Source organism: Homarus americanus, unplaced genomic scaffold (assembly GCF_018991925.1).
Source record: "Homarus americanus isolate GMGI-L3 unplaced genomic scaffold, GMGI_Hamer_2.0 scaffold45562, whole genome shotgun sequence".
NCBI lineage: Eukaryota > Metazoa > Arthropoda > Malacostraca > Decapoda > Nephropidae > Homarus > Homarus americanus.
In genome coordinates, this window is record NW_024744839.1 from 5,664,376 (window position 1) to 5,688,547 (window position 24,172).

Sequence of the window (24,172 nt, forward strand, 5' to 3'; positions counted from 1 at the left end):
GTCACACTGAGGAGCACTGGAACACACTGATACACACTGACAGATTCACACTGGAACGCACTGAGGAACACTGGAGCACACTGATGCACACTGGAACACACTGACGCACACTGCAACACACTGAGGAACACTGCAGCACACTGAGGCACACTTGAACACACTGAGGTACACTGGAACACACTGACACTGAGGCACACTTGGACACACTGAGGCACACTGGAAAACACCGAGTCACACTGGAACACACGGAGATAAACTGTAACATACTGAGGCACACTGGAATACACTGGAACATGCTGAGGTACACTGGCACTAAGGCACACTGAATAACACTGAGGCACACTGAGATATTCAAGTATTGAGGCATACTAAAACACACTGAAGCACTGAAACAAACAGAATCACCGAGACAGAGACAAAGATTACTGAAACACACACAAAAAAATCAATGAATCACAAATTCACAAAATCACAAAGAGAATCACTCAAGCACACAATCACTGAAGTACACATACAATTATTGAAACACTCAGGAGATCAGTGAAGCACATAATCACTGAATCACAAAGATAATTACTAAAACACAGATAATATCACTGAAGCTGACACAGATTGAAACAAACAGATTCACTGGCCAAAACAGAGAATCATTGAAGCACAGAGAATTACCGACACACAGAATCAACGAAGCATAGAGAGATTCAGAGACAAACACACAGACAGACAGACACATTTTGACACAGAGACGAAGAAGCTGTGACACAGAGTTGGGAAATGACACACGCAAATTAGTATGACACAGGAACACAGTATGACACAGAGACGCACAGTATGACACAGAGACACACAGGAATACAGTATGGCACAGAGACACACAAGAAACACAGGTATAAGCAGAGAGACACACAGGAATACAGTATGGCACAGAGACACACATATGTACACATTAGAGAATACACATTTCAACACAATGAGTATACAGAGAAAAAACTAAAAATACAGACACACAATGCAGCACAGATGCAAACACTGAAGCATATTGAGGCACAGAGATACACTGAAACACACTGAGACACCTTGAAGCACATTGAGGCATACTGAGAGACACAGAGCCAAAAAGACACATTGTGGTACACACTGAAGCATGCTGAGGTACATTAAGACACACAGTGAGGCACACACTGAGACATACAGACATACACTGAGACACACTGTGACACACAAAGGCACTAAATAGTGATAATTGCCATTTAGTGATAACGTTTATGTATTAATCTTTTTGTTAACTTGTGACCTAACTTGACCTAACCTAACCAAACCTAATATACTTCAGGTATAATTTTGTTATGTTATGAGAGTAAACGAAGCTTTAAATGAAAGACAAATTCTGCCATACAATAATTAATTTCCATTGTGTTATGAGCAACAAAACAAAGACGTTATCATTATTCGGCAAAAACTTCAGTAGCTTTTTACGGCCGACTCAGAATTTATCCCTATTTAGCGTGACATATACAGCACTGAGACACTATATGACTTGTTGTGTCTCACCATGCTGACTGTATGATGAGACACCTACACGATACACTTAAGACACTGTCAATAAGGTCTATGTCACACCGAGATACAGAAATATTATTATTATTATTATTATTATTAAATATACTGATAAGCAAAGAAAAACGGAGACACACTTAAGAGACACTGAAACCTTTTTTAAGACACTATGAGACTCACTTAAGACACTATAGTGAGATCTACTTAAGACATCATAGAGACTCACTTAAGACACTGAGACTCACTACACCATGAGACTCCACTTCAAGACACTAAGAGACTCACTACACATGAGATCTTTAATTTCTTAAGACACTCAAGACTCCATTTTCTGAGACACTATGAGACTCACTTAAGACACTATGAGACTCACTTAAAACACTATGAGACTCACTACACTATGAGACTCACTTAAGACACTATGAGACTCACTTAAGACACTATGAGACTCACTTAAGACACTATGAGACTCACTTAAGACACTATGAGACTCACTACACTATGAGACTCACTTAAGACACTATGAGACTCACTTACGACAATATGAGACTCACTTAAGACACTATGAGACTCACTTAAGACACTATGAGACTCACTTGAGACACTACGAGACTCACTTAAGACACTATGAGACTCACTTAAGACACTATGAGACTCACTTAAGACACTATGAGACTCACTTAAGACACTATGAGACTCACTTAAGAGACAATTAAACACACTTAAGAAACTAAGAGACACACTTAAGAGAGAAGGAGGCAGACCTAGAGACAATGAGACACTTAAGACACTATGAGATACGCTTAAGAAAGAATAAGACACACTTAAGAGACACTGAGGCATACTTAATAGACAATGAGACACATTTAGGCAGCTATACATAAAGAACTAAACACTGATGATCTTAAGCGTACACACACACACACACACACACACACACACACACACACACACACACACACACACACACACACACTGGCAGTGATAAATAAACACATGAGAAAGTGAAATGCACAGATACACTGAAACATTTATACACTGTAAGACACTGAGACAAGATCACAATTTAAGACATAATTGAAATTACACTTAAACCGGTGAGACATATTTAGACATAGCGACATACAGTACACTCACACACTGAGACATTCTTAGATAACACTGACATACACTGACTTACCGAAACACTGACATACACTGACTCACCGAAACACTGACATACACTGAATCAACAAGACAGTTGACATACAATGACTCCCTGAAACATATTTAAACACACTGACATACACTGACTCAACGACAGACTGACATACAGTAAACTGACTCGGAGATATACTGATAAACTGACATACAGTACACGAAAACCAGTGAAATAAGATATACTGACACATATACTGAAGCACACCAACATATAGTGACACGAGCTCACAAGTATTCCAATATAACTCATAAAAGAAGAAACTGTGATATACTGAAGCACAACAAAGTATATTGTTGTATACTGAAGCACAACAAAGTATATTGTGGTATACTGAAGCACAACAAAGTAAATTGTGGTAAACTGAAGCACAACAAAGTAAACTGTAGTATACTGAAGCACAACAAAGTAAATTGTGGTATACTGAGGAACAACAAAGTAAACTGTAGTATACTGAAGCACAACAAAGTATATTGTGGTATACTGAAGCACAACAAAGTAAATTGTGGTAAACTGAAGCACAACAAAGTAAACTGTAGTATACTGAAGCATAACAAAGTATATTGTGGTATACTGAATCACAATAAAGTAAACTGTAGTATACTGAAGCACAACAAAGTAAATTGTGGTATACTGAGGCACAACAAAGTAAACTGTAGTATACTGAAGCATAACAAAGTATATTGTGGTATACTGAAGCACAATAAAGTAAACTGTAGTATACTGAAGCACAAAAATTATGGTATACTGAAGCACAATAAGTAATCTATAGTATACTGAAGCACAACAAAGTAAATTGTGGTTTACTGAAGCACAAAAAGTAAACTGTAGTATACTGAAGCACAACAAAGTAAATTGTGTAGTATACTGAAGCACAATAAAAGTAAACTGTAGTATACTGAAGCACAACAAAGTAAATTGTGGTTTACTGAAGCACAATAAAGTAAACTGTAGTATACTGAAGCACAACAAAAGTAAATTGTGGTTTACTGAAGCACAATAAAAGTAAACTATGATATCTGAAGCTAACAAGAAATTGTGGTATACTGAAGCACAATAAAAGTAAACTGTAGTACTGAAGCACAACAAAGTAAATTGTGGTTTACTGAAGCACAATAAAGTAAACTGTAGTATACTGAAGCACAACAAAAGTAAATTGTGGTTTCACAGCACAATAAAATCTGTAGTATACTGAAGCACAACAAAGTAAATTGTGGTATACTGAAGCACAATAAAAGTAAACTGTAGCATACTGCAGTACAACAAAGTAAATTGTGGTATACTGAAGCACAATAAAAGTAAACTGTAGTATACTGAAGCACAACAAGTAATTGTGGTATACTGAGGCACAATAAAGTAAACTGTAGTATACTGAAGCACAACAAAGTAAACAGTAGTATACTGAAGTACAACAAAGTAAAGTGTAGTATACTGAAGCACAACAAAGTAAATTGTGGTATTCTAAAGCACAATAAAAGTAAACTGTGAAAACTGAAGCACAACAAGTAAATTGTAGTATACTGAGGCACAACAAAGTAAATTGTGGTATACTGAAGCACAACAAAGTAAACTATAGTATACTGAAGCACAACAAAGTAAACTGTAGTATACTGAAGCACAACAAAGTAAACTAGAGACTGAAACAGTAAAATTGTGGTATACTGAAGCACAATAAAGTAAACTGTAGTATACTGAAGCACAAAATAAATTTAGTATACTGAGGCACAACAAAGTAAATTGTGGTATACTGAGCACAATAAAAGTAAACTGTAGTATACTGAAGCACAACAATGTAAACTGTAGTACAGTATACTGAAGCACAGCAAATACTGTAGTATACTGAACGCCAAAATAGATTGTGGTATACTGAAGCACAATAAAGTAAACGGTAGTATACTGAAGCACAACAAAGTAAACTGTAGTACAGTATACTGAAGCACAACAAAGTAAACTGTAGTATACTGACACAACAAAAGTAAACTAGTATACTGAAGCACAACAAAGTAAACTGTAGTATGCTGAAGCACAACAAAAGTAAACTGTAGTATACTGAAGCACAACAAAGTAAACTGGTATACTGAAGCACAGCAAAGTAAACTGTGGTATATGAGCACAACAAATTAAACTTAGTACAGTATACTAAGCACAACAAAGTAAACTGTAGTATACTGAAGCACAACAAAGTAAATTGTGTGGTATACTGAAGCACAGTAAAGTAAACTGTAGTATACTGAGAGACACAACAAAGTAAATTGTGGTATACTGAAGCACAACAAAATAAACTGTAGTACAGTATATGAAGCACAACAAAGAAAACAGTATACTGAAGCACAATAGAGTAAACTGTAGTATACTGAGGCGCTACAAAGTAAATTGTGGTATCTGAAGCACAACAAAGTAAACTGTTGTAAATGTAAAACAAAGTAAACTGTAGTATACTGAAGCACAACAAAATAACTGTAGTATACTGAAGCACAACAAAGTAAATTGTGGTATACTGAAACACAATAAAATAAGTATGCTGAAGCACAACAAAGTAAACTGTAATGCTGAAACAACAAAGTAATGTGGTATCTGACAATAAAGAACTGTAGTATGCTGAGCACAACAAAGTAACTGTAGTACAGTACTGAAGCACAACAAAGTAAACTGTAGTATACTGAAGCACAATAAAGTAAACTGTAGTATACTGAAGCACAACCAAAGTAAACTGTAGTGCAGTACACTGAGCACAACAAAGTAAACTGTAGTATACTGAAGCACAACAAAATAAGCACAACTAGTATACTGAAGCACAACAAGAAATATATGCTAAGCACAACAAAAGTAAACAGTATACTGAAGCACAACAAAGTAAACTGTAGTATACTGAAGCACAACAAAGTAAAATAATGCTGAAGCACAACAAAGTAAATTGTGGTATACTGAAGCACAACAAAGTAAACTGTAGTATACTGAAGCACAACAATGTAAACTAGTACAGTATACTGAAGCACAACAAAGTAAACTGTAGTATACTGAAGCACAACAAAGTAAATTGTGGTATACTGAAGCACAACAAAGTAAACTGTAGTACAGTATACTGAAGCACAACAAGTAAACTGTAGTATACTGAAGCACAATAAAGTAAACTGTAGTATACTGAGGCGCTATAAAGTAAATTGTGGTATACTGAAGCACAATAAAGTAAACTGTAGTATACTGAGGCACAACAAAGTAAATTGTGGTATACTGAAGCACAACAAAGTAAACTGTAGTACAGTATACTGAAGCACAACAAAGTAAACTGTAGTATACTGAAGCACAAATAAAGTAAATTTGCATACTGAGGCACAACAAAGTAAAATTATGGTATACTGAAGCACAACAAAAGTAAACAGTAGTATACTGAAGGTCAACAGCAGTTCATAGTATACTGAAGCTGCAATAAAGTAAATTGTGTATACTGAAGCACAATAAAAGTAAACTGTAGTACTGAGGCGCTAAAGCAATTGTGGTATATCACACAACAGCAGTATACTGAAGCACAACAAAGTAAACTGAAGTATACTGAGGCACAACAGTAAATTGTGTATACTGAAGCACAACAAAGTGCCTATAGTATACTGAAGCACAACAAAGCAAACAGTAGTATACTGAAGTGCCAAACAGTAAACGTATACTTAGAAGCACAACAAAGTAAACTGTAGTAGTTACTGAGGCACAACAAAGTAAATGTGGTATACTGAAGCACAACAAAAGTAAATTATGCAGAAATAGGTAGCTAATAAACAGCAAACAGTAGTATACTGAAGCACAACAAAGTAAATTGCGGTATACTGAAGCACAATAAAGTAAATTGTGGCATACTGAAGCACAATAAAGTAAACTGTAGTATACTGAAGCACAATAAAGTAAACTGTAGTATACTGAAGCACAACAAAGTAAATTTTGGTATGCTGAGGCACAACAAAGTAAACTGCAGTATACTGAAGCACAATAAATTAAACTGTAGTATACTGAAGCACAACAAAGTAAACTGTGGTATGCTGAAGCACAGCAAAGTAAACTGTAGTATGCTGAAGCACAACAAGTAAACTGTGATATACTGAAGCACAACAGAGTAAATTGTGGTATATTGAAGCACAACGAATTAAACTGTGGTATACTGAAGCACAATAAAATAAACTATGGTATACTGAAACACAACAGAGTAAATTGTGGTATATTGAAGCACAACGAATTAAACTGTGGTATATTGAAGCACAACGAATTAAACTGTGGTATACTGTAGCACAATAAAATAAACTATGATATACTGAAGCACATCAATTAAAATGAACCTACATCAGGATATATTTTCTAAGAATATATCAATCTTAGGTATCCATGTCAAGCATACTAACTACATTGAACGCCGGGTGTAACAGTGTACCGTACACAATTATACACTTCTAATCTTCAAAAAGTATACTGTAAGATGAGATATACTGATAAGACGGCGTATACTGAGATACAAGTCATAAGTTATGAAGCAATGCACTGAGACAGCAAGATACTCCTGTTCAACACACACACACACACACCTATGACTAAAACACACAGACCTTCCTGCCACACCCAGCATACGCAGCCTCTCCTTTAGGCATACGCAGCCTCTCCTCATGGCATACACAGCCTCTCTCTTAGGTATACACAGCCCCTCCCTTAAGCATATACAGCCCCTCCCCTAGGCAAACACATCCTCTCCCCTAGGCACACAGCCCCTACAGCGATGCATACAGAGCCCCTACACCTAGACATACACAGCCCATACACCTAGGCATACCCAGCCCCTACACCTATGTATACACAGCCCATACATCTACGTAAACACAGCCCTCTTCTAAGCACACACAGCCCCTACACCTAGGCATACACAGCCCTCCCCTAAGCACATACAGCCCCTACACCTAGGTATACACAGCCCCTACACCTAGGCATACACAGACCCTACACCTATGCATACACAGCCCCTCTCCCCCAGCACAGGGAGACACAGAGTGTAGGGAGGGTGTAGCATGCTGGCGCCACATGCCGTAGAGTGAGGGAAGTACGCACCTTTGGAGAGGTGTGCTGGGGCAAGGACTAGGGCGGGCACAGTCGTGGCGGGGAGAGAGAGCAGAGTTAGGGAGAGACAGCTCAACGCCACACCTCGACCCTCCTCCACCCTTGACCCACCACTTGAGTGAGTCCTTACTGAAGTTATAACTCACTGGGTTATGGAGTACTCTCGGAGAGGACGCTTTGTCTCCTGCTTCAAATGTTGGGCCAAGGGGGTGAACGGGTCCAAGTGAGAGAGTGTGTGTGTGTGGTACAGTGGGCGAGGGCACGTCGGCTCTACACGCCTATCATTGTCATCATCATTATTATCATCATCATCATCATTATCATCTCCTCTTTACGAGTTGGCAATTCACCTTGGTCTAGTGTCCTGCCCTCCACCCCCTCACTGTCTCTCCTTGCCACATAAAACTATACAATAAACACACTTCGAGATTAAACTCAATATAATTTCTTTATAATTTTCTGCCACCTTGCCAGATTCAGAAGCTACCTTGATAAAACTTGATAATTTCGTCTCTTCACCGTAACAGATCATTAATAAGAGGAGGTGTTGGGTCTAGTGTGTGAGTGGTGTAGTGAATGATGAGCCACCAGGCGGGGCCAGGACACTTGCCACAGGCTGGTCAGGTTATGAGATTATAATCAAGAAAGTCTGCAAAAAGATTACTGTTAGCATGACACACAACAACTTCAACAAACAAAATTAATAATGTACAATACAACACAGATTACGAGAAGATTAGACATCCCAGCTAACCTAACCTACGTTGACCTTATGTAATGTAACCTAACCTAACCCCTCCAGGTAGCGTTAGTGTGTTTAATTATCAGGTGAATTACACTAGAGGATCTAATCTTCACGTGATCCTACATCTTGAGTTACAGTATCAAGTACCAGATATACAGACAATGGTAATGAACGAGCGTCTGTGAGCGGTGACAGCAGGAGCGTGTTGTAGCGAGACCCTCAAGCAGGAGTGTGTTGTAGCGAGACCCTCAAGCAGGAGTGTGTTGTAGCGAGACCCTCAAGCAGGAGTGTGTTGTAGCGAGACCCTGAAGCAGGAGTGTGTTGTGACGAGACCCTGAAGCAGGACTGTGTTGTGGCGAAACCCTCAAGCAGGACTGTGTTGTGGAGACGCTCAAGCAGGAGTGCGTCGAGAATGTGTTGTGGTGAGGCCCTCAAGCAGGAGCATATTGTGGCAAGGCCCTCAAGCAGGACTGTGTTGTGGCGAGACCCTCAAGCAGGACTGTGTTGTGGCGAGACCTCAAGCAGGAATGTGTGGCGAGACCCCCAAGCAGGTGTGTTGTAAAACCCTCAAGAGGGACTGTGTTGTGGAGACCCTCAAGCAGGACTGTGTTGTGAGCGAGGCCCCTCAAGGGACTGTTGTGGCGAGACCCTCAAGCAGGACTGTGTTGTGGCGAGACCCTCAAGCAGGAATGTACTGTGGCGAGACCCTCAAGCAGGACTGTGTTGTGGCGAGGCTCTCAAGCAGGAGTGTATCAGGAATATGTTGTGGCGAGGCCCTCAAGCGAGAGCGTGTCGGGAGTGTGTTGTGGCGAGGCCCTCAACAAGATTATCAGCCCGAGTGATTCATAATAATGACGTCGTTTTCCTCTCTCAATGGGAAGTAAATAAACACCACCAAACCCAACTTACTCTTAAAGAGTCTTTAACAATACGCCCTCTTAAACCCAGCTCCTGTACGTCTAGACCGAGCCTCGTACACTGACCCCTCGTGTAGGTTAGGCACACACACACACACACACACACACACACACACACACACACACACACACACACCATCAGAAGCCCATCTGTAATATCAACTTCTGGAACTCCTATAATAAGACACTGTGAAATCTAGAAGTAGTTAATACATGACTCGAGGATTTTTACTAAAGTTATGGTTAGGTTAGGTTAGGTTTGGTTAAGATTAGGTTTGGTTTACTAATGGTTAGGTTAAGGTAAGTGAAGACATGGTATGAGAATGACCCTTCATACTAACTCTACACCCCTCCTCCTTAACTGCTCCATAGCACTGTAACTCAGTCTTATCGTTCTGTGTTGTCACCATAATAACTCGAGAACGTGTTTGAGTATTTTAACTAAACTTGGTAACTTAGATCAACAGGTTATAAGGTCCGCATGATAAACGTTCGGTACAAATCGCGCAATAATTAATCAAGTGTTGCCATGGTAACCCTTAACGTAACATCTTTTCGGGTGTTAAAGAAAACGATTACATGAGACAGTTTCCAGCGGTGACCATAATAATTTACAGCAACATAGTTAAGAGTTCAATATTTACCCCGCCATGTTAACGGTTCGCGGGCAGAGTTTGTACCCTCTCAGTACACACCCAGTAACACAAACATCCCACACCCAGTACACAAACATCCCACACCCAGTAACACAAACATCCCACACCTAGTAACACAAACATCCCACACCCAGTAACACAAACATCCCACACCCAGTAACACCAACATCCACACACCCAGTACACAAACATCCCACACCCAGTAACACAAACATCCCACACCTAGTAACACAAACATCCCACACCCAGTAACACAAACATCCCACACCCAGTAACACCAACATCCACACACCCAGTACACAAACTCACCCAGGACACATACATCCCACACCCAGTAACAAACATCCCACACCCAGGACACCAAACATCCACACTTGGGACACATACATCCCACACCCAGTAACACAAACATCCCACACCCAGGCACAAACATCCCACACACCCAGTACCTGGCCCATCCCACCCAGGACACAAACATCCCACACACCCGGAGACACAACATCCCACACCCAGTGTACAAACATCCCACACCCAGAGACACAAACATCCCACACCCAGTAACACAAACATCCACACATACATCCCACACACCCAGGACACACATACATCCCACACCAGGACACAAACATCCCCACACCAGGACACAAACATCCACACCCAGTAACACAAACATCCACACCAGGACACATACATGCCACACAGGACATACATGCCACACCCAGGACACATAAATCCCACACCCAGGACACATACATCCCACACAGACACATGCATCCCACACCAGGGACACAAACATCCACCCAGGACACATCCCACACAGGACACAAACATCCCACACCCCAGGACACAAACATCCCACCCAGGACACATACATCCCACACCCAGGACACAGCACATCCCCACCCAGGACACATACATCCCACCCAGGACTAAAACATCCACACCCAGGACACAAACATCCCACCCCAGGGACACAAACATCCCACCCAGGACACAAACATCCCACACACCCAGACACAAACATCCACACCCAGGACTAAACATCCCACACCAGGACTTCATAAACATCCCACAGTAACAAACATCCCACACACCCAGTACACAAACATCCACCCAGGACACAAACATCCCACAGGACACAAACATCCACAGGACACAAACATCCCACACACCCAGGACATAAACATCCACACCCAGGACTGTATCCCACATGGGACACAAACATCCCACACCAGGACACAAACATCCCACACAGGACACAAACATCCCACACCCAGGACACAAACATCCCACACCCAGGACACATACATCCCACACCCAGGACACAAACATCCCACACCCAGGACACATACATCCCACACCCAGGACACAAACATCCCACACCCAGGACACAAACATCCCACACCCAGGACACAAACATTCGGGCATTCTTTTCAATAACCCACTATTCTTCTTTCGTGTCTTCTCGTTTCTCCCATAATTATATTTTTGTTATGTAAAAATCACGACATATTTATTTGACGTTTCCATTAGCCATCTCGTGTTGTTGTCACCACCACTTCCTCCTCTAATGGTTACAAGACCTGGTAAAAAAACAACTAAACTTGGATCACCTGAAGATTTGCATCTCAGCTTATTTCATCTAACTTGACTTGACCTGACCTGACCTGACCTGATCCGACCCGACCTGACCTAACCTAGCCTAACTACGTCTATTCTAACCTAGATTAACCTTACCTGGCTTGATATAATCAAACCTAAGCAAACAACACAAAACCTAGCGTAACCTAACCCAACCCAACATAAATATAAGTATTTCTGTTATGTATTCTTTGGTGTCTGTGTTTTAGCTCGTAGCCTTAAATTTGGGGATTAATTAACTTAGCTGTCGAATATTTTCATCCTGTGTGTAAGGTGCAGTAATTAATTCCTCCATGTTCTATTGGGTGAAGTATTTGAAGTTCGACTGTGGTATTAAGCGTCTAGATTAGTGTGGAGAGTGGCTGGTCACCCCCCCCCCCACTCCCCACACACACACACACCATGGGAGAGTCAGGACGTATTGGCGTTGCTTCGTCAGCTGCCTGGGCTAATTTGTTGGTCCTACCCCACTTCCCTTCCCCCAACCCCCCTCCCCACCCATCGGGATATTAGACTGTAACAGGTGAGAGTCGTGGACAAGTTCACTTTCACACTCACCATTAAGGTCCCGGGTTACCCCGAGAGGAGCGCCCATGTGAACCAACAATTCTTACTGACCAAGAGACAGGCGCTGATCCAGTCCACACTGGGAGCAGTCGAGTGTCGGCAAATGTTTATCTTCACACCTGTGAGGTACTGTACAGTCGAGAAAAAAGTTTGCAGACACCGACCTGGAGGTATATGAACAGTGAATCTTTGAACTTTTGAGTCTGAAGCTTCATGAACAAGTTGCTCTGTTTACCAACAGATGGTGGGCTTCTCTGAGTAGTTTTTTCTGTTTGTGTACGCGTATAGGTTTACGTGTGCACGTGTGTGTGTGTGTGGACGGATATATAACACAGCAGTATTGTCTCGGCATATGCGCCAAAATACATTTATAACATGTACATGATAAGTATTCAACCAATCGTAAAGAACGAATGATGAGCTTAAGTCCAACAACGGAAACGATAGTTGAGACGAATAGTGTGTGTGTGTGTGTGTGTGTGTGTGTGTGTGTGTGTGTGTGTGTGTGCGTGTGTATGTGTGTTGCCGGAGACTACAGGGGCGGGACGAGTTGACAACGCATCACGAGTACAGCACCACACCCCTTACAGTTCTTAGCCTCTACACCTGAACAGTAAGGAGGCCGATTTATACAGTTTTCTTATCTGTATTTTAATTATTCGAACCGTGGTCTTCACACATACCACATTATTACAATACACAATAAACAGTATTTACATCTTAGTTCTTACATAATCATCTATTTATATTAAACATTTACAATCCAGAAAATTGAACGTGGTTGATAGATAAACGTATAAAAGACAATTATATTTCAGGTAAGGAAGGACGACACTCCACACGGGCTTGTAGATCGAGGGAAACTTATTGGAGTGTGGGAGACTGACCTACCAGTGAGGGAAGGCGTGCGTCTCACAGAGTTCTCTAAGACAACTGTCCATTTCTTCATTTGTTTTAATCTTAGCGAAATTTATTTCTAACATTCGTCTACGAGACATCATTTCAAAGGTCTCCAACCTCTTCCTGGTATCTGCTGAAAGTGTCCACGCTTCTGACCTATACAACAGTCATGACCATACATAGCATTTCAACAGCCTTTTTCTCAAATTGAAGTTAATGTCCCTTTTTTTTCAAAGTTCTAAAAGTGTTGCTGGACCTATTCTTGTTTTGATTTCTTTCACACATCTAACATCACAGACAAAATGTTCCACTTGTTTTTGTTGCTTGTTGACAATATTATTTTAGGATTTACTTCCATTTTTGGAGAGACCCATTACTTTCCTCTATATATCATTTACTCATACCAGTATTCATCATCTTTTCCCACTAATCACTTAAACATTTTTATAACAAAAATTTCAATATCTGTGATCAACTACCGAGCGTAAAATTATCTTATTCCTTCATTGTTACTTAAAACATCTCTCAATAAAAATTCTATGTTATACAATTTACTAACCCTGGAGCCTCCTGTTGCCAGTAACCCAACCTCAGCTAAACCTCCAGGTAGCGTTAGGGTGTTTAATCATCAGGTAAAAATAAGCTGGGGGTTAATCTTCAGGTGATTCAAATACGTTTATAATGAAAACACCTTGACATAATACCAGTTAGGAGACAACGTTTAGGTAGACATTCTTTGGGGTGGGAGGGGCTGTGGTAGACGTGGGAGAGGAGAGCTGGTGAAGGAGGAGGAAATGGGGTTGAAGGGAAGGAGAAGAGGAAGGAAGGAATGAAGGAAGGAAGGAAGGGAGAGAGAGAGAGAAGAGGCAAGTGGGTGGGAAAGAAGGGGAGAAAATTAAGGGTGGGGCAGGAGAGGAAAGGAAGGGGAGGCGAGGGAGGGAAGGGGAGGAGAATGGAGAGGTGAGGGAAGGAAGAGGAGGAGGAAGAGACGGGAGAGAGAGAGAGAGAGAGAGAGAGAGAGAGAGAGAGAGAGAGATCAACATAACCCACAATTAAACCCTCGCTGTTACACGCAGATGTAAAGGATCGGTCAACGCGACTTCAACGCTATCTAACTGGTAATCCTGAGTTGACTGTTAGTCCCCACGCTAGCAACTACCTTATGGGACATTACGAGCAATGTCACGTCTAATAGCCATCAGTTAATAATAATAATAATAATAGTAAACAATAATGACAGTGCCAACAACAATAACAGCAACAAAAACATAGAGGGTGGGAACAAATACACTGATGAATAAGGAGATAAAAATCATGAAAATAAAAGATAAACAGAAAAAAATAATAAGATACGAGAGAAAATGGGAGAAAATATATCGATAATAATAAACATAGAAAAACGGTGAAAATAGAAGGAATTTAAGAATACAAGAAATTTTGATAAGAGAGAGAGAGAGAGAGAGAGAGAGAGAGAGAGAGAGAGAGAGAGAGAGAGAGCACTCTGACGTAAACATACTGTTATCTTCGGGTGATAATGGAACAGTTCTTCAAGATAAGTTGATTCATCTGGGCTGTTTCCTCTGAGAGATGGTCTCCTGCCCCGAGAGGATGAGTGCAGAGAGACGAAGAGAATGGCTGCAGTGGTGGCAGGAGGAGAGGCGGAGGAGGATAGAATTAATGAAGTAGAAGAACCCAGTCAATCCATCTCACAGTCTCGCTGAGCGGCTCCTGACTCTAAATTTTGATTATAGGTTATGCCTTCTCTAGCATGTATGGCGGGTACTGGGATTTTTTTTTTACAGAATTTTTGGTGAAAAAAATGTTGCTTTGAGCTTCTTCTTTTTATAATACTGTTAATGGGGAGGGAATTTTTAAACTTGGATGAAATTTAAGTGAATTTTTAAGACGTGAGGGTTAGACGTCATAAGGTGAGAATTGACATCTGAGGAGGTTCTTGGCGAGAAAATTTTGAGGACAAGTAACCAAAATGTGACTCAATAAACTTATCGGTCGGTTAACTCTCTTATTACACACTGTTGGCAGATACTGGAGATGTACACATTCATGACTGTACCCCAACATCAGTCACAGCTGTTGTATCCTGGAGAGTTCACAAGTGTACCTTTCACAATATAGACTATTAGAAGCCCTCACTATACTCTCACTCCAGGGAAGTTAGGGAGGGAAGTTGTCTATGCTGGAAGGTCCCTGATATGGTGGCTGTGTCCCCTTAGGAAGTCACCATAAGAACAACTAATATATCACAACACATTTAAAAGTGTCGTGTGATAGACTGATCATGTACAGTCACTCAATAAACTATCTGTACTTGGGGCAATCGATGAATCTCAGAATGAACACAGCGACTCCTGTTGTCTCGGTAGGGTTGTCAAAATCCTTCGCCCGTTGTGTCATATTTTCTCGATACAATTTTGCATTGATAATTTTTTGACTGACTGTATATACCCACACGATATTAATATTAGTTCAGCTGAATATATTACCAAACTTCATCTTTTTCTAATCATTGGTCTTACGAAGTTCTGCTCAGTATAAAGACAAACTTCCATGTCTTTCTTGCGTCTAGTTTTAGGTTAGGTTAGTCTCTCCATTCTGTTGGGATTTATGGTAGGCTATGTCACTATTATTATTATTATTATTATTATTATTATTATTATTATTATTATTATTACTCTTACTCTTACTCTTACTCTTATTATTATTATTATTATTATTATTATTATTAAATTTTTATTTAAGCTATTGTTTGACATGAAAGTTGAAGGAAAATGACCGGGTATTGTTACTTCTTCACATCATGCGTTCATTTGTTGTCTGTTGTTGTTCATTTGTTTGAAACTTATGTTTATTTATTCAGTTATTTCATACTTATATTCATTTTTTCTACTTGTGTTCATTTGTTCACCATGTTTATTGTTCATTACTGTACTTCAATACCTTAAGCTCGTGACGCAAAACTCTACGGAAACGACAATCCGTGTTTCACTTACTACACTACACACTCCGAACAGTTAATTACATGGGATCACTGACAAGGTTTTAGCCTAATCACAGGATAACTGATTTAGGATAACTGATTTAAAGGATAAATTTTGTAAAAGCATTTCTTCTCTGAAAATTCTTCCCCAGGATTGTTACTATAACTGATCATACAGTACATCGTTAAGGGCATGGATTAATTAAAGCCACTGAAGCCATCTGGTGGAGGTGCCGAGGCCACGAGCCAGTCAGCATCAGAGGACCTTCATGGCCAGAGCTTCACGACTGTGGAACCTCTTCACGGCGGCCAAACCGGATGTCGGGAAGATGACCACCCAAGAGGTCAAGATGGCCACTCATAGATGGCGAACGACTCTCCGAGCTACAATTTTTACTGTGTATTACTAGCTAATTTCTTCTAAGATATTATCTACTAAGTCTACATTATTCAATTTTTAGTGGCTTTAATTAATCCATGCCCTTAACTATGTACTGTATGATCAGTTATAGTAACAATCCTGGGGAAGAATTTTCAGATAGAAATGTTTTTACAAAATTTATCCTTTAAATCAGTTATCCTAAATCAGTTATCCTGTGATTAGGCTAAAACCTTGTCAGTGATCCCATGTAATTAACTGTTCGGAGTGTGTAGTGTAGTAAGTGAAACACGGATTGTCGTTTCCGTAGAGTTTTGCGCCACGAGCGTAAGGTATTGAAGTACAGTAATGAACAATAAACATGGTGAACAAATGAACACAAGTAGAAAAAATGAATATAAGTATGAAATAACTGAATAAATAAACATAAGTTTCAAACAAATGAACAACAACAGACAACAAATGAACGCATGATGTGAAGCAGTAACAATACCCGGTCATTTTCCTTCAACTTTCATGTCAAACAATAGCTTAAATAAAAATTTAATAATAATAATAATAATAATAATAATAATAATAATAATAATAAGAGTAAGAGTAAGAGTAATAATAATAATAATAATAATAATAATAATAATAATAATAATAATAATAATAATAATAATAATAATAGTGACATAGCCTACCATAAATCCCAACAGAATGGAGAGACTAACCTAACCTAACCTAACCTAACCTAACCTAACCTAACCTAACTTAACCTAACCTAACCTAACCTAAAACTAGACGCAAGAAAGACATCGAAGTTTGTCTTTATACTGAACAGAACTTCGTAAGACCAATGATTGGAAAAAGATGAAGTTTGGTAATATATTCAGCTGAACTAATATTAATATCGTGTGGGTATATACAGTCAGTCAATAATTTATCTATGCAAAATTGTATCGAGAAAATATGACACAACGGGCGAAGGATTTTGACAACCCTACCGAGACAACAGGAGTCGCTGTGTTCATTCTGAGATTCATCGATCACCCCAAGTACAGATAGTTTATTGAGTGACTGTACATGATCAGTCTATCACACGACACTTTTAAATGTGTTGTGATATATTAGTTGTTCCTATGGTGACTTCCTAAGGGGACACAGCCACCATTACAGGGACCTTCCAGCATAGACAACTTCCCTCCCTAACTTCCCTGGAGTGAGAGTATAGTGAGGGCTTCTAATAGTCTATATTGTGAAAGGTACACTTGTGAACTCTCCAGGATACAACAGCTGTGACTGATGTTGGGGTACAGTCATGAATGTGTACATCTCCAGTATCTGCCAACAGTGTGTAATAAGAGAGTTAACCGACCGATAAGTTTATTGAGTCACATTTTGGTTACTTGTCCTCAAAATTTTCTCGCCAAGAACCTCCTCAGATGTCAATTCTCACCTCATGACGTGCAACCCTCACGTCTTAAAAATTCACTTAAATTTCATCCAAGTTTAAAAATTCCCTCCCCATTAACAGTATTATAAAAAGAAGAAGCTCAAAGCAACATCTTTTTTCATCATAAATTCTGCAAAAATAAATAAAAAATCCCAGTACCCGCCATACATGCTAGATAAGGCATAACCTATAATCAAAATTTAATGTCAGGAGCCGCTCAGCGAGACTGTGAGATGGATTGACTGGGTTCTTCTACTTCATTAATTCTATCCTCCTCCGCCTCTCCTCCTGCCACCACTGCAGCCATTCTCTTCGTCTCTCTGCACTCATCCTCTCGGGGCAGGAGACCATCTCTCAGAGGAAACAGCCCAGATGAATCAACTTATCTTGAAAAACTGTTCCATTATCACCCGAAGATGGCAGTATATTTACGTCAGAGTGTGCTCTCTCTCTCTCTCTCTCTCTCTCTCTCTCCCTCCCTCCCCCATCCCCATCACCCTCCCTGCCCCATCACCTTCCTCCTCCACCACAATCCCTCTCTCACTGCCTTGTCCATCAATAATACTCACATGACCCACCCTCCCTCACCACCATCTCCCCTCCTTCACTACCATCCTCCCCTCTTCACCCTCCTCCCTGTGAACTGACCACCTCCCATGGTCCCCCATACCAGACGAGCCACCTCGATGGTCCCCCTGCCAGACGACCACCTCCCATGGTCCCCGCCGCCAGACGACCACCTCCCATGGTCCCCGCTACCAGACGACCACCTCCCATGGTCCCCCGCCGCCAGACGACCACTTCCCATGGTCCCCCGCTGCCATACGACCACCTCCACTTGGTCCCCGCTACCAGACGACCACCTCCCATGGTCCCCGCTACCAGACGACCACCTCCCATGGTCCCATTACAATCATTACATCAGATATATGAATCTTTAAAGGATCAGATTCTCTTACCTGAGTCTTCGATCTCTAAACGCTCCAGTAGCCACTCGATGAGATCGTATCCTGCAAGAGAAACAAAACACCTCATGAGACAGTGACCGTAAACCCCGATGAGGAGTCCATGTGTTGTGGGAGGAATAAACAATGACAGTCTTACAGGCGGGTAGCAAGAAATACATTAAAGTCGAGAGAAGAGAACGACTCCGAGTGACACTGATACATGCTGGGTGAACCATCTGGCCTCACCACACCTGTGTACATCTGCTGTCTTGACTTACAGATGATACCAATTGAAATATAATAATAATAATAATAATAATAATAATAATAATAATAATAATAATGTGGCAATAACAGTAATAATCATAATAATAATTCTGATAATAAACAACCTTATGGAGGAGACTTGTTGGGAGACAGTAAAGAACTGATGAATACTCTTGTATACTGGCACTATTATAGTGTGTATACTGGCACTATTATAGTGTGTATACTGGCACTATTATAGTGTGTATACTGGCACTATTATAGTGTATATACTGGCACTATTATAGTGTGTATACTGGCACTATTATAGTGTGTATACTGGCACTATTATAGTGTGTATACTGGCACTATTATAGTGTGTATACTGTACTATTATAGTGGCTTTATTATAGTGTGTATACTGTATAGTGTGTATAACACTATTATAGTGTGTATACTGGCTTTATTATAGTGTGTATACTGCTTTATTATAGTGTGTATACTGGCACTATTATAGTGTGTATACTGGCACTATTGCAGTGTGTATACTGGCACTATTATAGTGTGTATACTGGCACTATTATAGTGTATATACTGGCACTATTATAGTGTGTATACTGGCACTATTATAGTGTATATACTGGCACTATTATAGTGTATATACTGGCACTATTATAGTGTATATACTGGCACTATTATAGTGTGTATACTGGCACTATTATAGTGTATATACTGGCACTATTATAGTGTGTATACTGGCACTATTATAGTGTATATACTGGCACTATTATAGTGTGTATACTGGCACTATTATAGTGTGTATACTGGCACTATTATAGTGTGTATACTGGCACTATTATAGTGTGTATACTGGCACTATTATAGTGTGTATACTGGCACTATTATAGTGTGTATACTGGCACTATTATAGTGTGTATACTGGCACTATTACAGTGTGTATACTGGCACTATTACAGTGTGTATACTGGCACTATTACAGTGCATGCTGGCACTCAGGAATGTACGCCCGTTTTCAAGTGTGTAATGGTACTCAACTTACTCAATTGTGTACACTGGTACTCCAAAGAGAAGCTGTGGGTGGATGGAGAGACTCACCACCCTGTAGGTGCCACTCTCCCATCAACAGTTTACCGAGTGTTGAGTTACACCGCCACTCCTGTCCTCAACCGTATCCTTCACATCACTTCTCTTCCATTTTACTCTCTCTCTCTACTCACCTTCTTCTCCTACTCTCTTCTGAACATATTATTTTCTATTCTTTATTATGTTAGGTTTCTTAGGTGTGAATATGCAGGCAGTTGGCAGAAGATGGAGAGATTAATGTGGTTGTGTAATGCATTCACCTGAGAATACACGAACTACAACCACTAGCCAATCAAAAGGTAAATAATGCCGAGATAGTAATAATGTCTGTTTTTGAGTGGCTGGGGTCCTTACTGGTGTCTGTGAGAGGGAATCTACCGAGGTCACACGCCACACTCTCGTTGATTTCACCCAATTTTGCTGGGTATATTCTCATCACATCTCTTTTCATCAACAAGAAGTGAAGACAGTAATCCTTCTCGTCTTCCGTTTTAAGGCCACTTCTGGGAACACCTGAAAATTATCCCCATAGCTTATTTTACTTTAAGATTAACTATCCCAATGCTAACCTAACCAAACTGAACGCTAATCTAATCTAACCTAAACTAAACTGAACGCTAACCTAACCTAATCTGCTGTGTGGTTTACGAGAGGTTTACTCACAGTCTAACCTGGAACTTTATGAAGCTATACACTTATGATGAATCTCCGATAAGCAGGTGTGTACATTGGCAGTCAGGTGTGTACATTGGCAGTCAGGTGTGTACACTGGCACTTAGGTCTGTAGACTGATGTGTGTACCCATACATTTCTGCATACTGGCTCTTGTGTACACTAACATACTGTAGATGTGCGCACTGGTACCCGGAAATACAATAACATAGATGTGTACACGAGCACAAAGAACATAATTGTATACACTGATATAGCTGTGTACATAAAAACTCAGGTGTATACACTGATACCGGTGTGTATTGTACAATGAAAGACAAAAGTTGTGTCGTGAAATTTGGTGAGAACATATGCCGAAGGGCTACAACTTTTGGTGCGCTCTGCCTTGTGGTAGGGGGCTCTCATAATGTTTCACGAGTTATATTTAATCTTCGGACAAAACCGCGACATGACTTTTGTCTTTGATTGTACACTAAAGTACACCTCCAGTATTACATCAGCATCCATCTAGACATTCTACACAGACACACCTCAGAAATTAATAAATACAATAATTCTTAATCTCAGTACACTGTAAACTCAGTACCTTACAAGGTGTTATATCCAGAGTGCTGACATAGTTCACCGTTGCAATAATGATGTAAAAAAGTTCACCTGTAACAACACTAATAACTACGCCACACTGTACCGCCTCAAGGTGTAGTAGAAGGTAATGGAGTGAACATCCCATACACCTGCCAGCCAGTTAAGGGCGGTGTGGATACAACATACCGTGTATCTATCCTTGAGTATACCTCTATAAGGAAACAGTACGACCGGCACTGCACTCCCACAACTGGTGTGGGACCTTGAGATGCAAGTGAGCCGCTAAGGAGTGGTAGCTTATTGCCCATCGTGGTCCAGTGGATAGCTACTTGACTTCCAACCTTGGTAGTCACGGCTCGAATCCCGGAACGCACAGGTGATTCTTTTTTTTTACACTGATATACCTGTGTACATTATCTTAGGTTTGGTTTGGTTCGGTAAGGTTAGGTTAGGGTGTTTAATCATCACGTGAAATAAACTTGGGTGTCTAATCTTCAGGTGATCGTACCATTGGAGTGTTATAGAGGAGTCAGATGTACAAGAGTGGTCATGGTAAGACTCACTCTGGTGGAAAAAAGTCACATGGAACATCCCTGGCTACTTGATCACGGAACAATGCTGGCTACTGGGTCATCACGGAACATCCCTGGCTACTGTACACATATATTCAAGGGTAACAAGAATATAAGTATTAAGTAACTCAATAAACAAAAGTAACAGCACATCACGAGAGGTGTGCGAGGATCAAGTGAAGATTAGGCACCCTAGTTTATTTCACCTGATGATTAAATACCCTTAAGCTAATCTAACCTAACATAATCTAACCTAAGCTAATATAACGTAACCTAATACAATATTACCTAATTTAATCTAACCTTACCTAATCTAAACTAACCTAATCTAAACTAACCTAATCTAAACTAACCTAACCTAACGTAACCTAACCTAATTAAAGTTAACCTTACCGAACTTAATAAACCTAACCTTCTAATCCCCCCAAAAAAAATGTTAGATGAATATTAAGAAATAAATAAATAATAATTAATTCCCTTATAAATTTATCAAGACAGTTCTCGCTCAATAGTTAGTCTCCTCGTTGTTATTCTCTCTCACTTTCTCTGGTATAGTTCCTACAACAATCAGTCAACACAGTCTTCACTACACCTGAGGGATGCTGCTGCGTCATATGTCTCTTTCCTCCCGCGTGTGACAGTGGCGCTAAAGGGCGACCCGTCCACAAGGTACACCCACTTGAGGGAGGGCTGGTGGATGTGTTGACACCTGCACATGGTGAAGACCTGACACCTGCAAAGGAAGGACAACATGAAGGAGAAAGTGGCATCTGCAAAGGTAGAGAAAGACCTGGACACTTGCACATGTAGAGGAAGCCTGACACCTGCACAAAAGAGAAAGAACAAGTCTCTGCACTAAAGACCTGAGGGATGTACCTGTGCTGTAGAGAAAGACCTGACACCTGACCTGACCTTTGACACCTGCACAGGGAGAGGAAGACCTGACACCTGCGACCTGTGCACAGGGAGAGGAAAGACCTGACATCTGCGACCTGACACCTAGAGAAAGACCTGACATCTGTCTGCACAGAGGAGACAGAGAGACCACACCTGGACATCTGCACAGGAGAGAAAGACCTGACACCTGCACAGACCACATCTGCACAGGGAGAGAAAGACCTGACACTCTGCACAGGGAGAGGGACCTGACATCTGCACAGGGAGAGAAAGACCTGACACCTGCACAGGGAGAGGAAAGACCTGACATCTGCACAGGGAGAGAAAAAGACCTGACCTGACCTGCACAGGGAGAGAAAGACCTGACACCTGCACAGGAGAGAAAAGACATCTGCACAGGAGAAAGACCTGCCTGCACAGGGAGAGGAAAGACCAGGATCTGCACAGGAGAAAGACCTGACACCAGCACACCTGCACCTAGAGGAAGACCTGACACCTGACAGGGAGAGAAAGACCTGACACTGACAGGGGAGGAAGAGGTGAAAGACCTGGACACTCTGCACAGGGAGAGAAAGACCTGGCATAGAGCAGCACAGACCTCTGCCTGACCTGAGCACAGGGAGAGACCTGACACCTGCACACCTGCACAGACCTGACATGGGGAGGAAGAGACACCTGCACAGGGGGAGAGACTGACCTGACCTGACATCTGCACAGGGAGAGAAAGACCTGACATCTGTGAGAAAACCTGACCTGACACCTGCACAACCTGTATCTGACACCTGCACAGGGGAGGGAAGACCTGACATCTGCACAGGGAGAGAAAGACCTGACACCTGCACAGGACACCTGACACCTGACATCACAGGGAGAGAAACAAACCTGACAGACACTGCACAGGAGAGAAAGACCTGACACCTGCACAGGGAGAGGAAGACCTGACATCTCTGCACAGGAGAGGAAAGACCTGACCTGACACCTGCACAGGAGAGAAGACCTGACATCTCTGCACAGACCCGACACCTGCACAGAGGTAGGAGAGAAGACCTGACACCTGCACAGGGA

At 41.0% G+C, this 24,172-nt stretch overlaps 1 protein-coding gene across 9 annotated transcripts in view; it reads right to left on the reverse strand.

Moving 5' to 3' along the window:
* LOC121878193 (regulator of G-protein signaling 9-like) overlaps positions 1 to 24,172 on the reverse strand; it is a 241,663-nt gene that overhangs the window by 97,332 nt on the left and 120,159 nt on the right. For 5 of the 9 annotated variants that reach the window (XM_042384240.1, XM_042384242.1, XM_042384243.1 and 2 more), the window contains 2 exons: positions 19,044 to 19,094; positions 7,835 to 7,861 (listed from right to left, as the gene is read on the reverse strand). In XM_042384240.1, coding sequence (XP_042240174.1) covers positions 7,835 to 7,861; positions 19,044 to 19,094 — 78 coding nt within the window. The remainder of the gene's footprint in view (positions 1 to 7,834; positions 7,862 to 19,043; positions 19,095 to 24,172) is intronic. The other 4 variants (XM_042384239.1, XM_042384247.1, XM_042384244.1 and 1 more) reach the window with 1 other exon arrangement.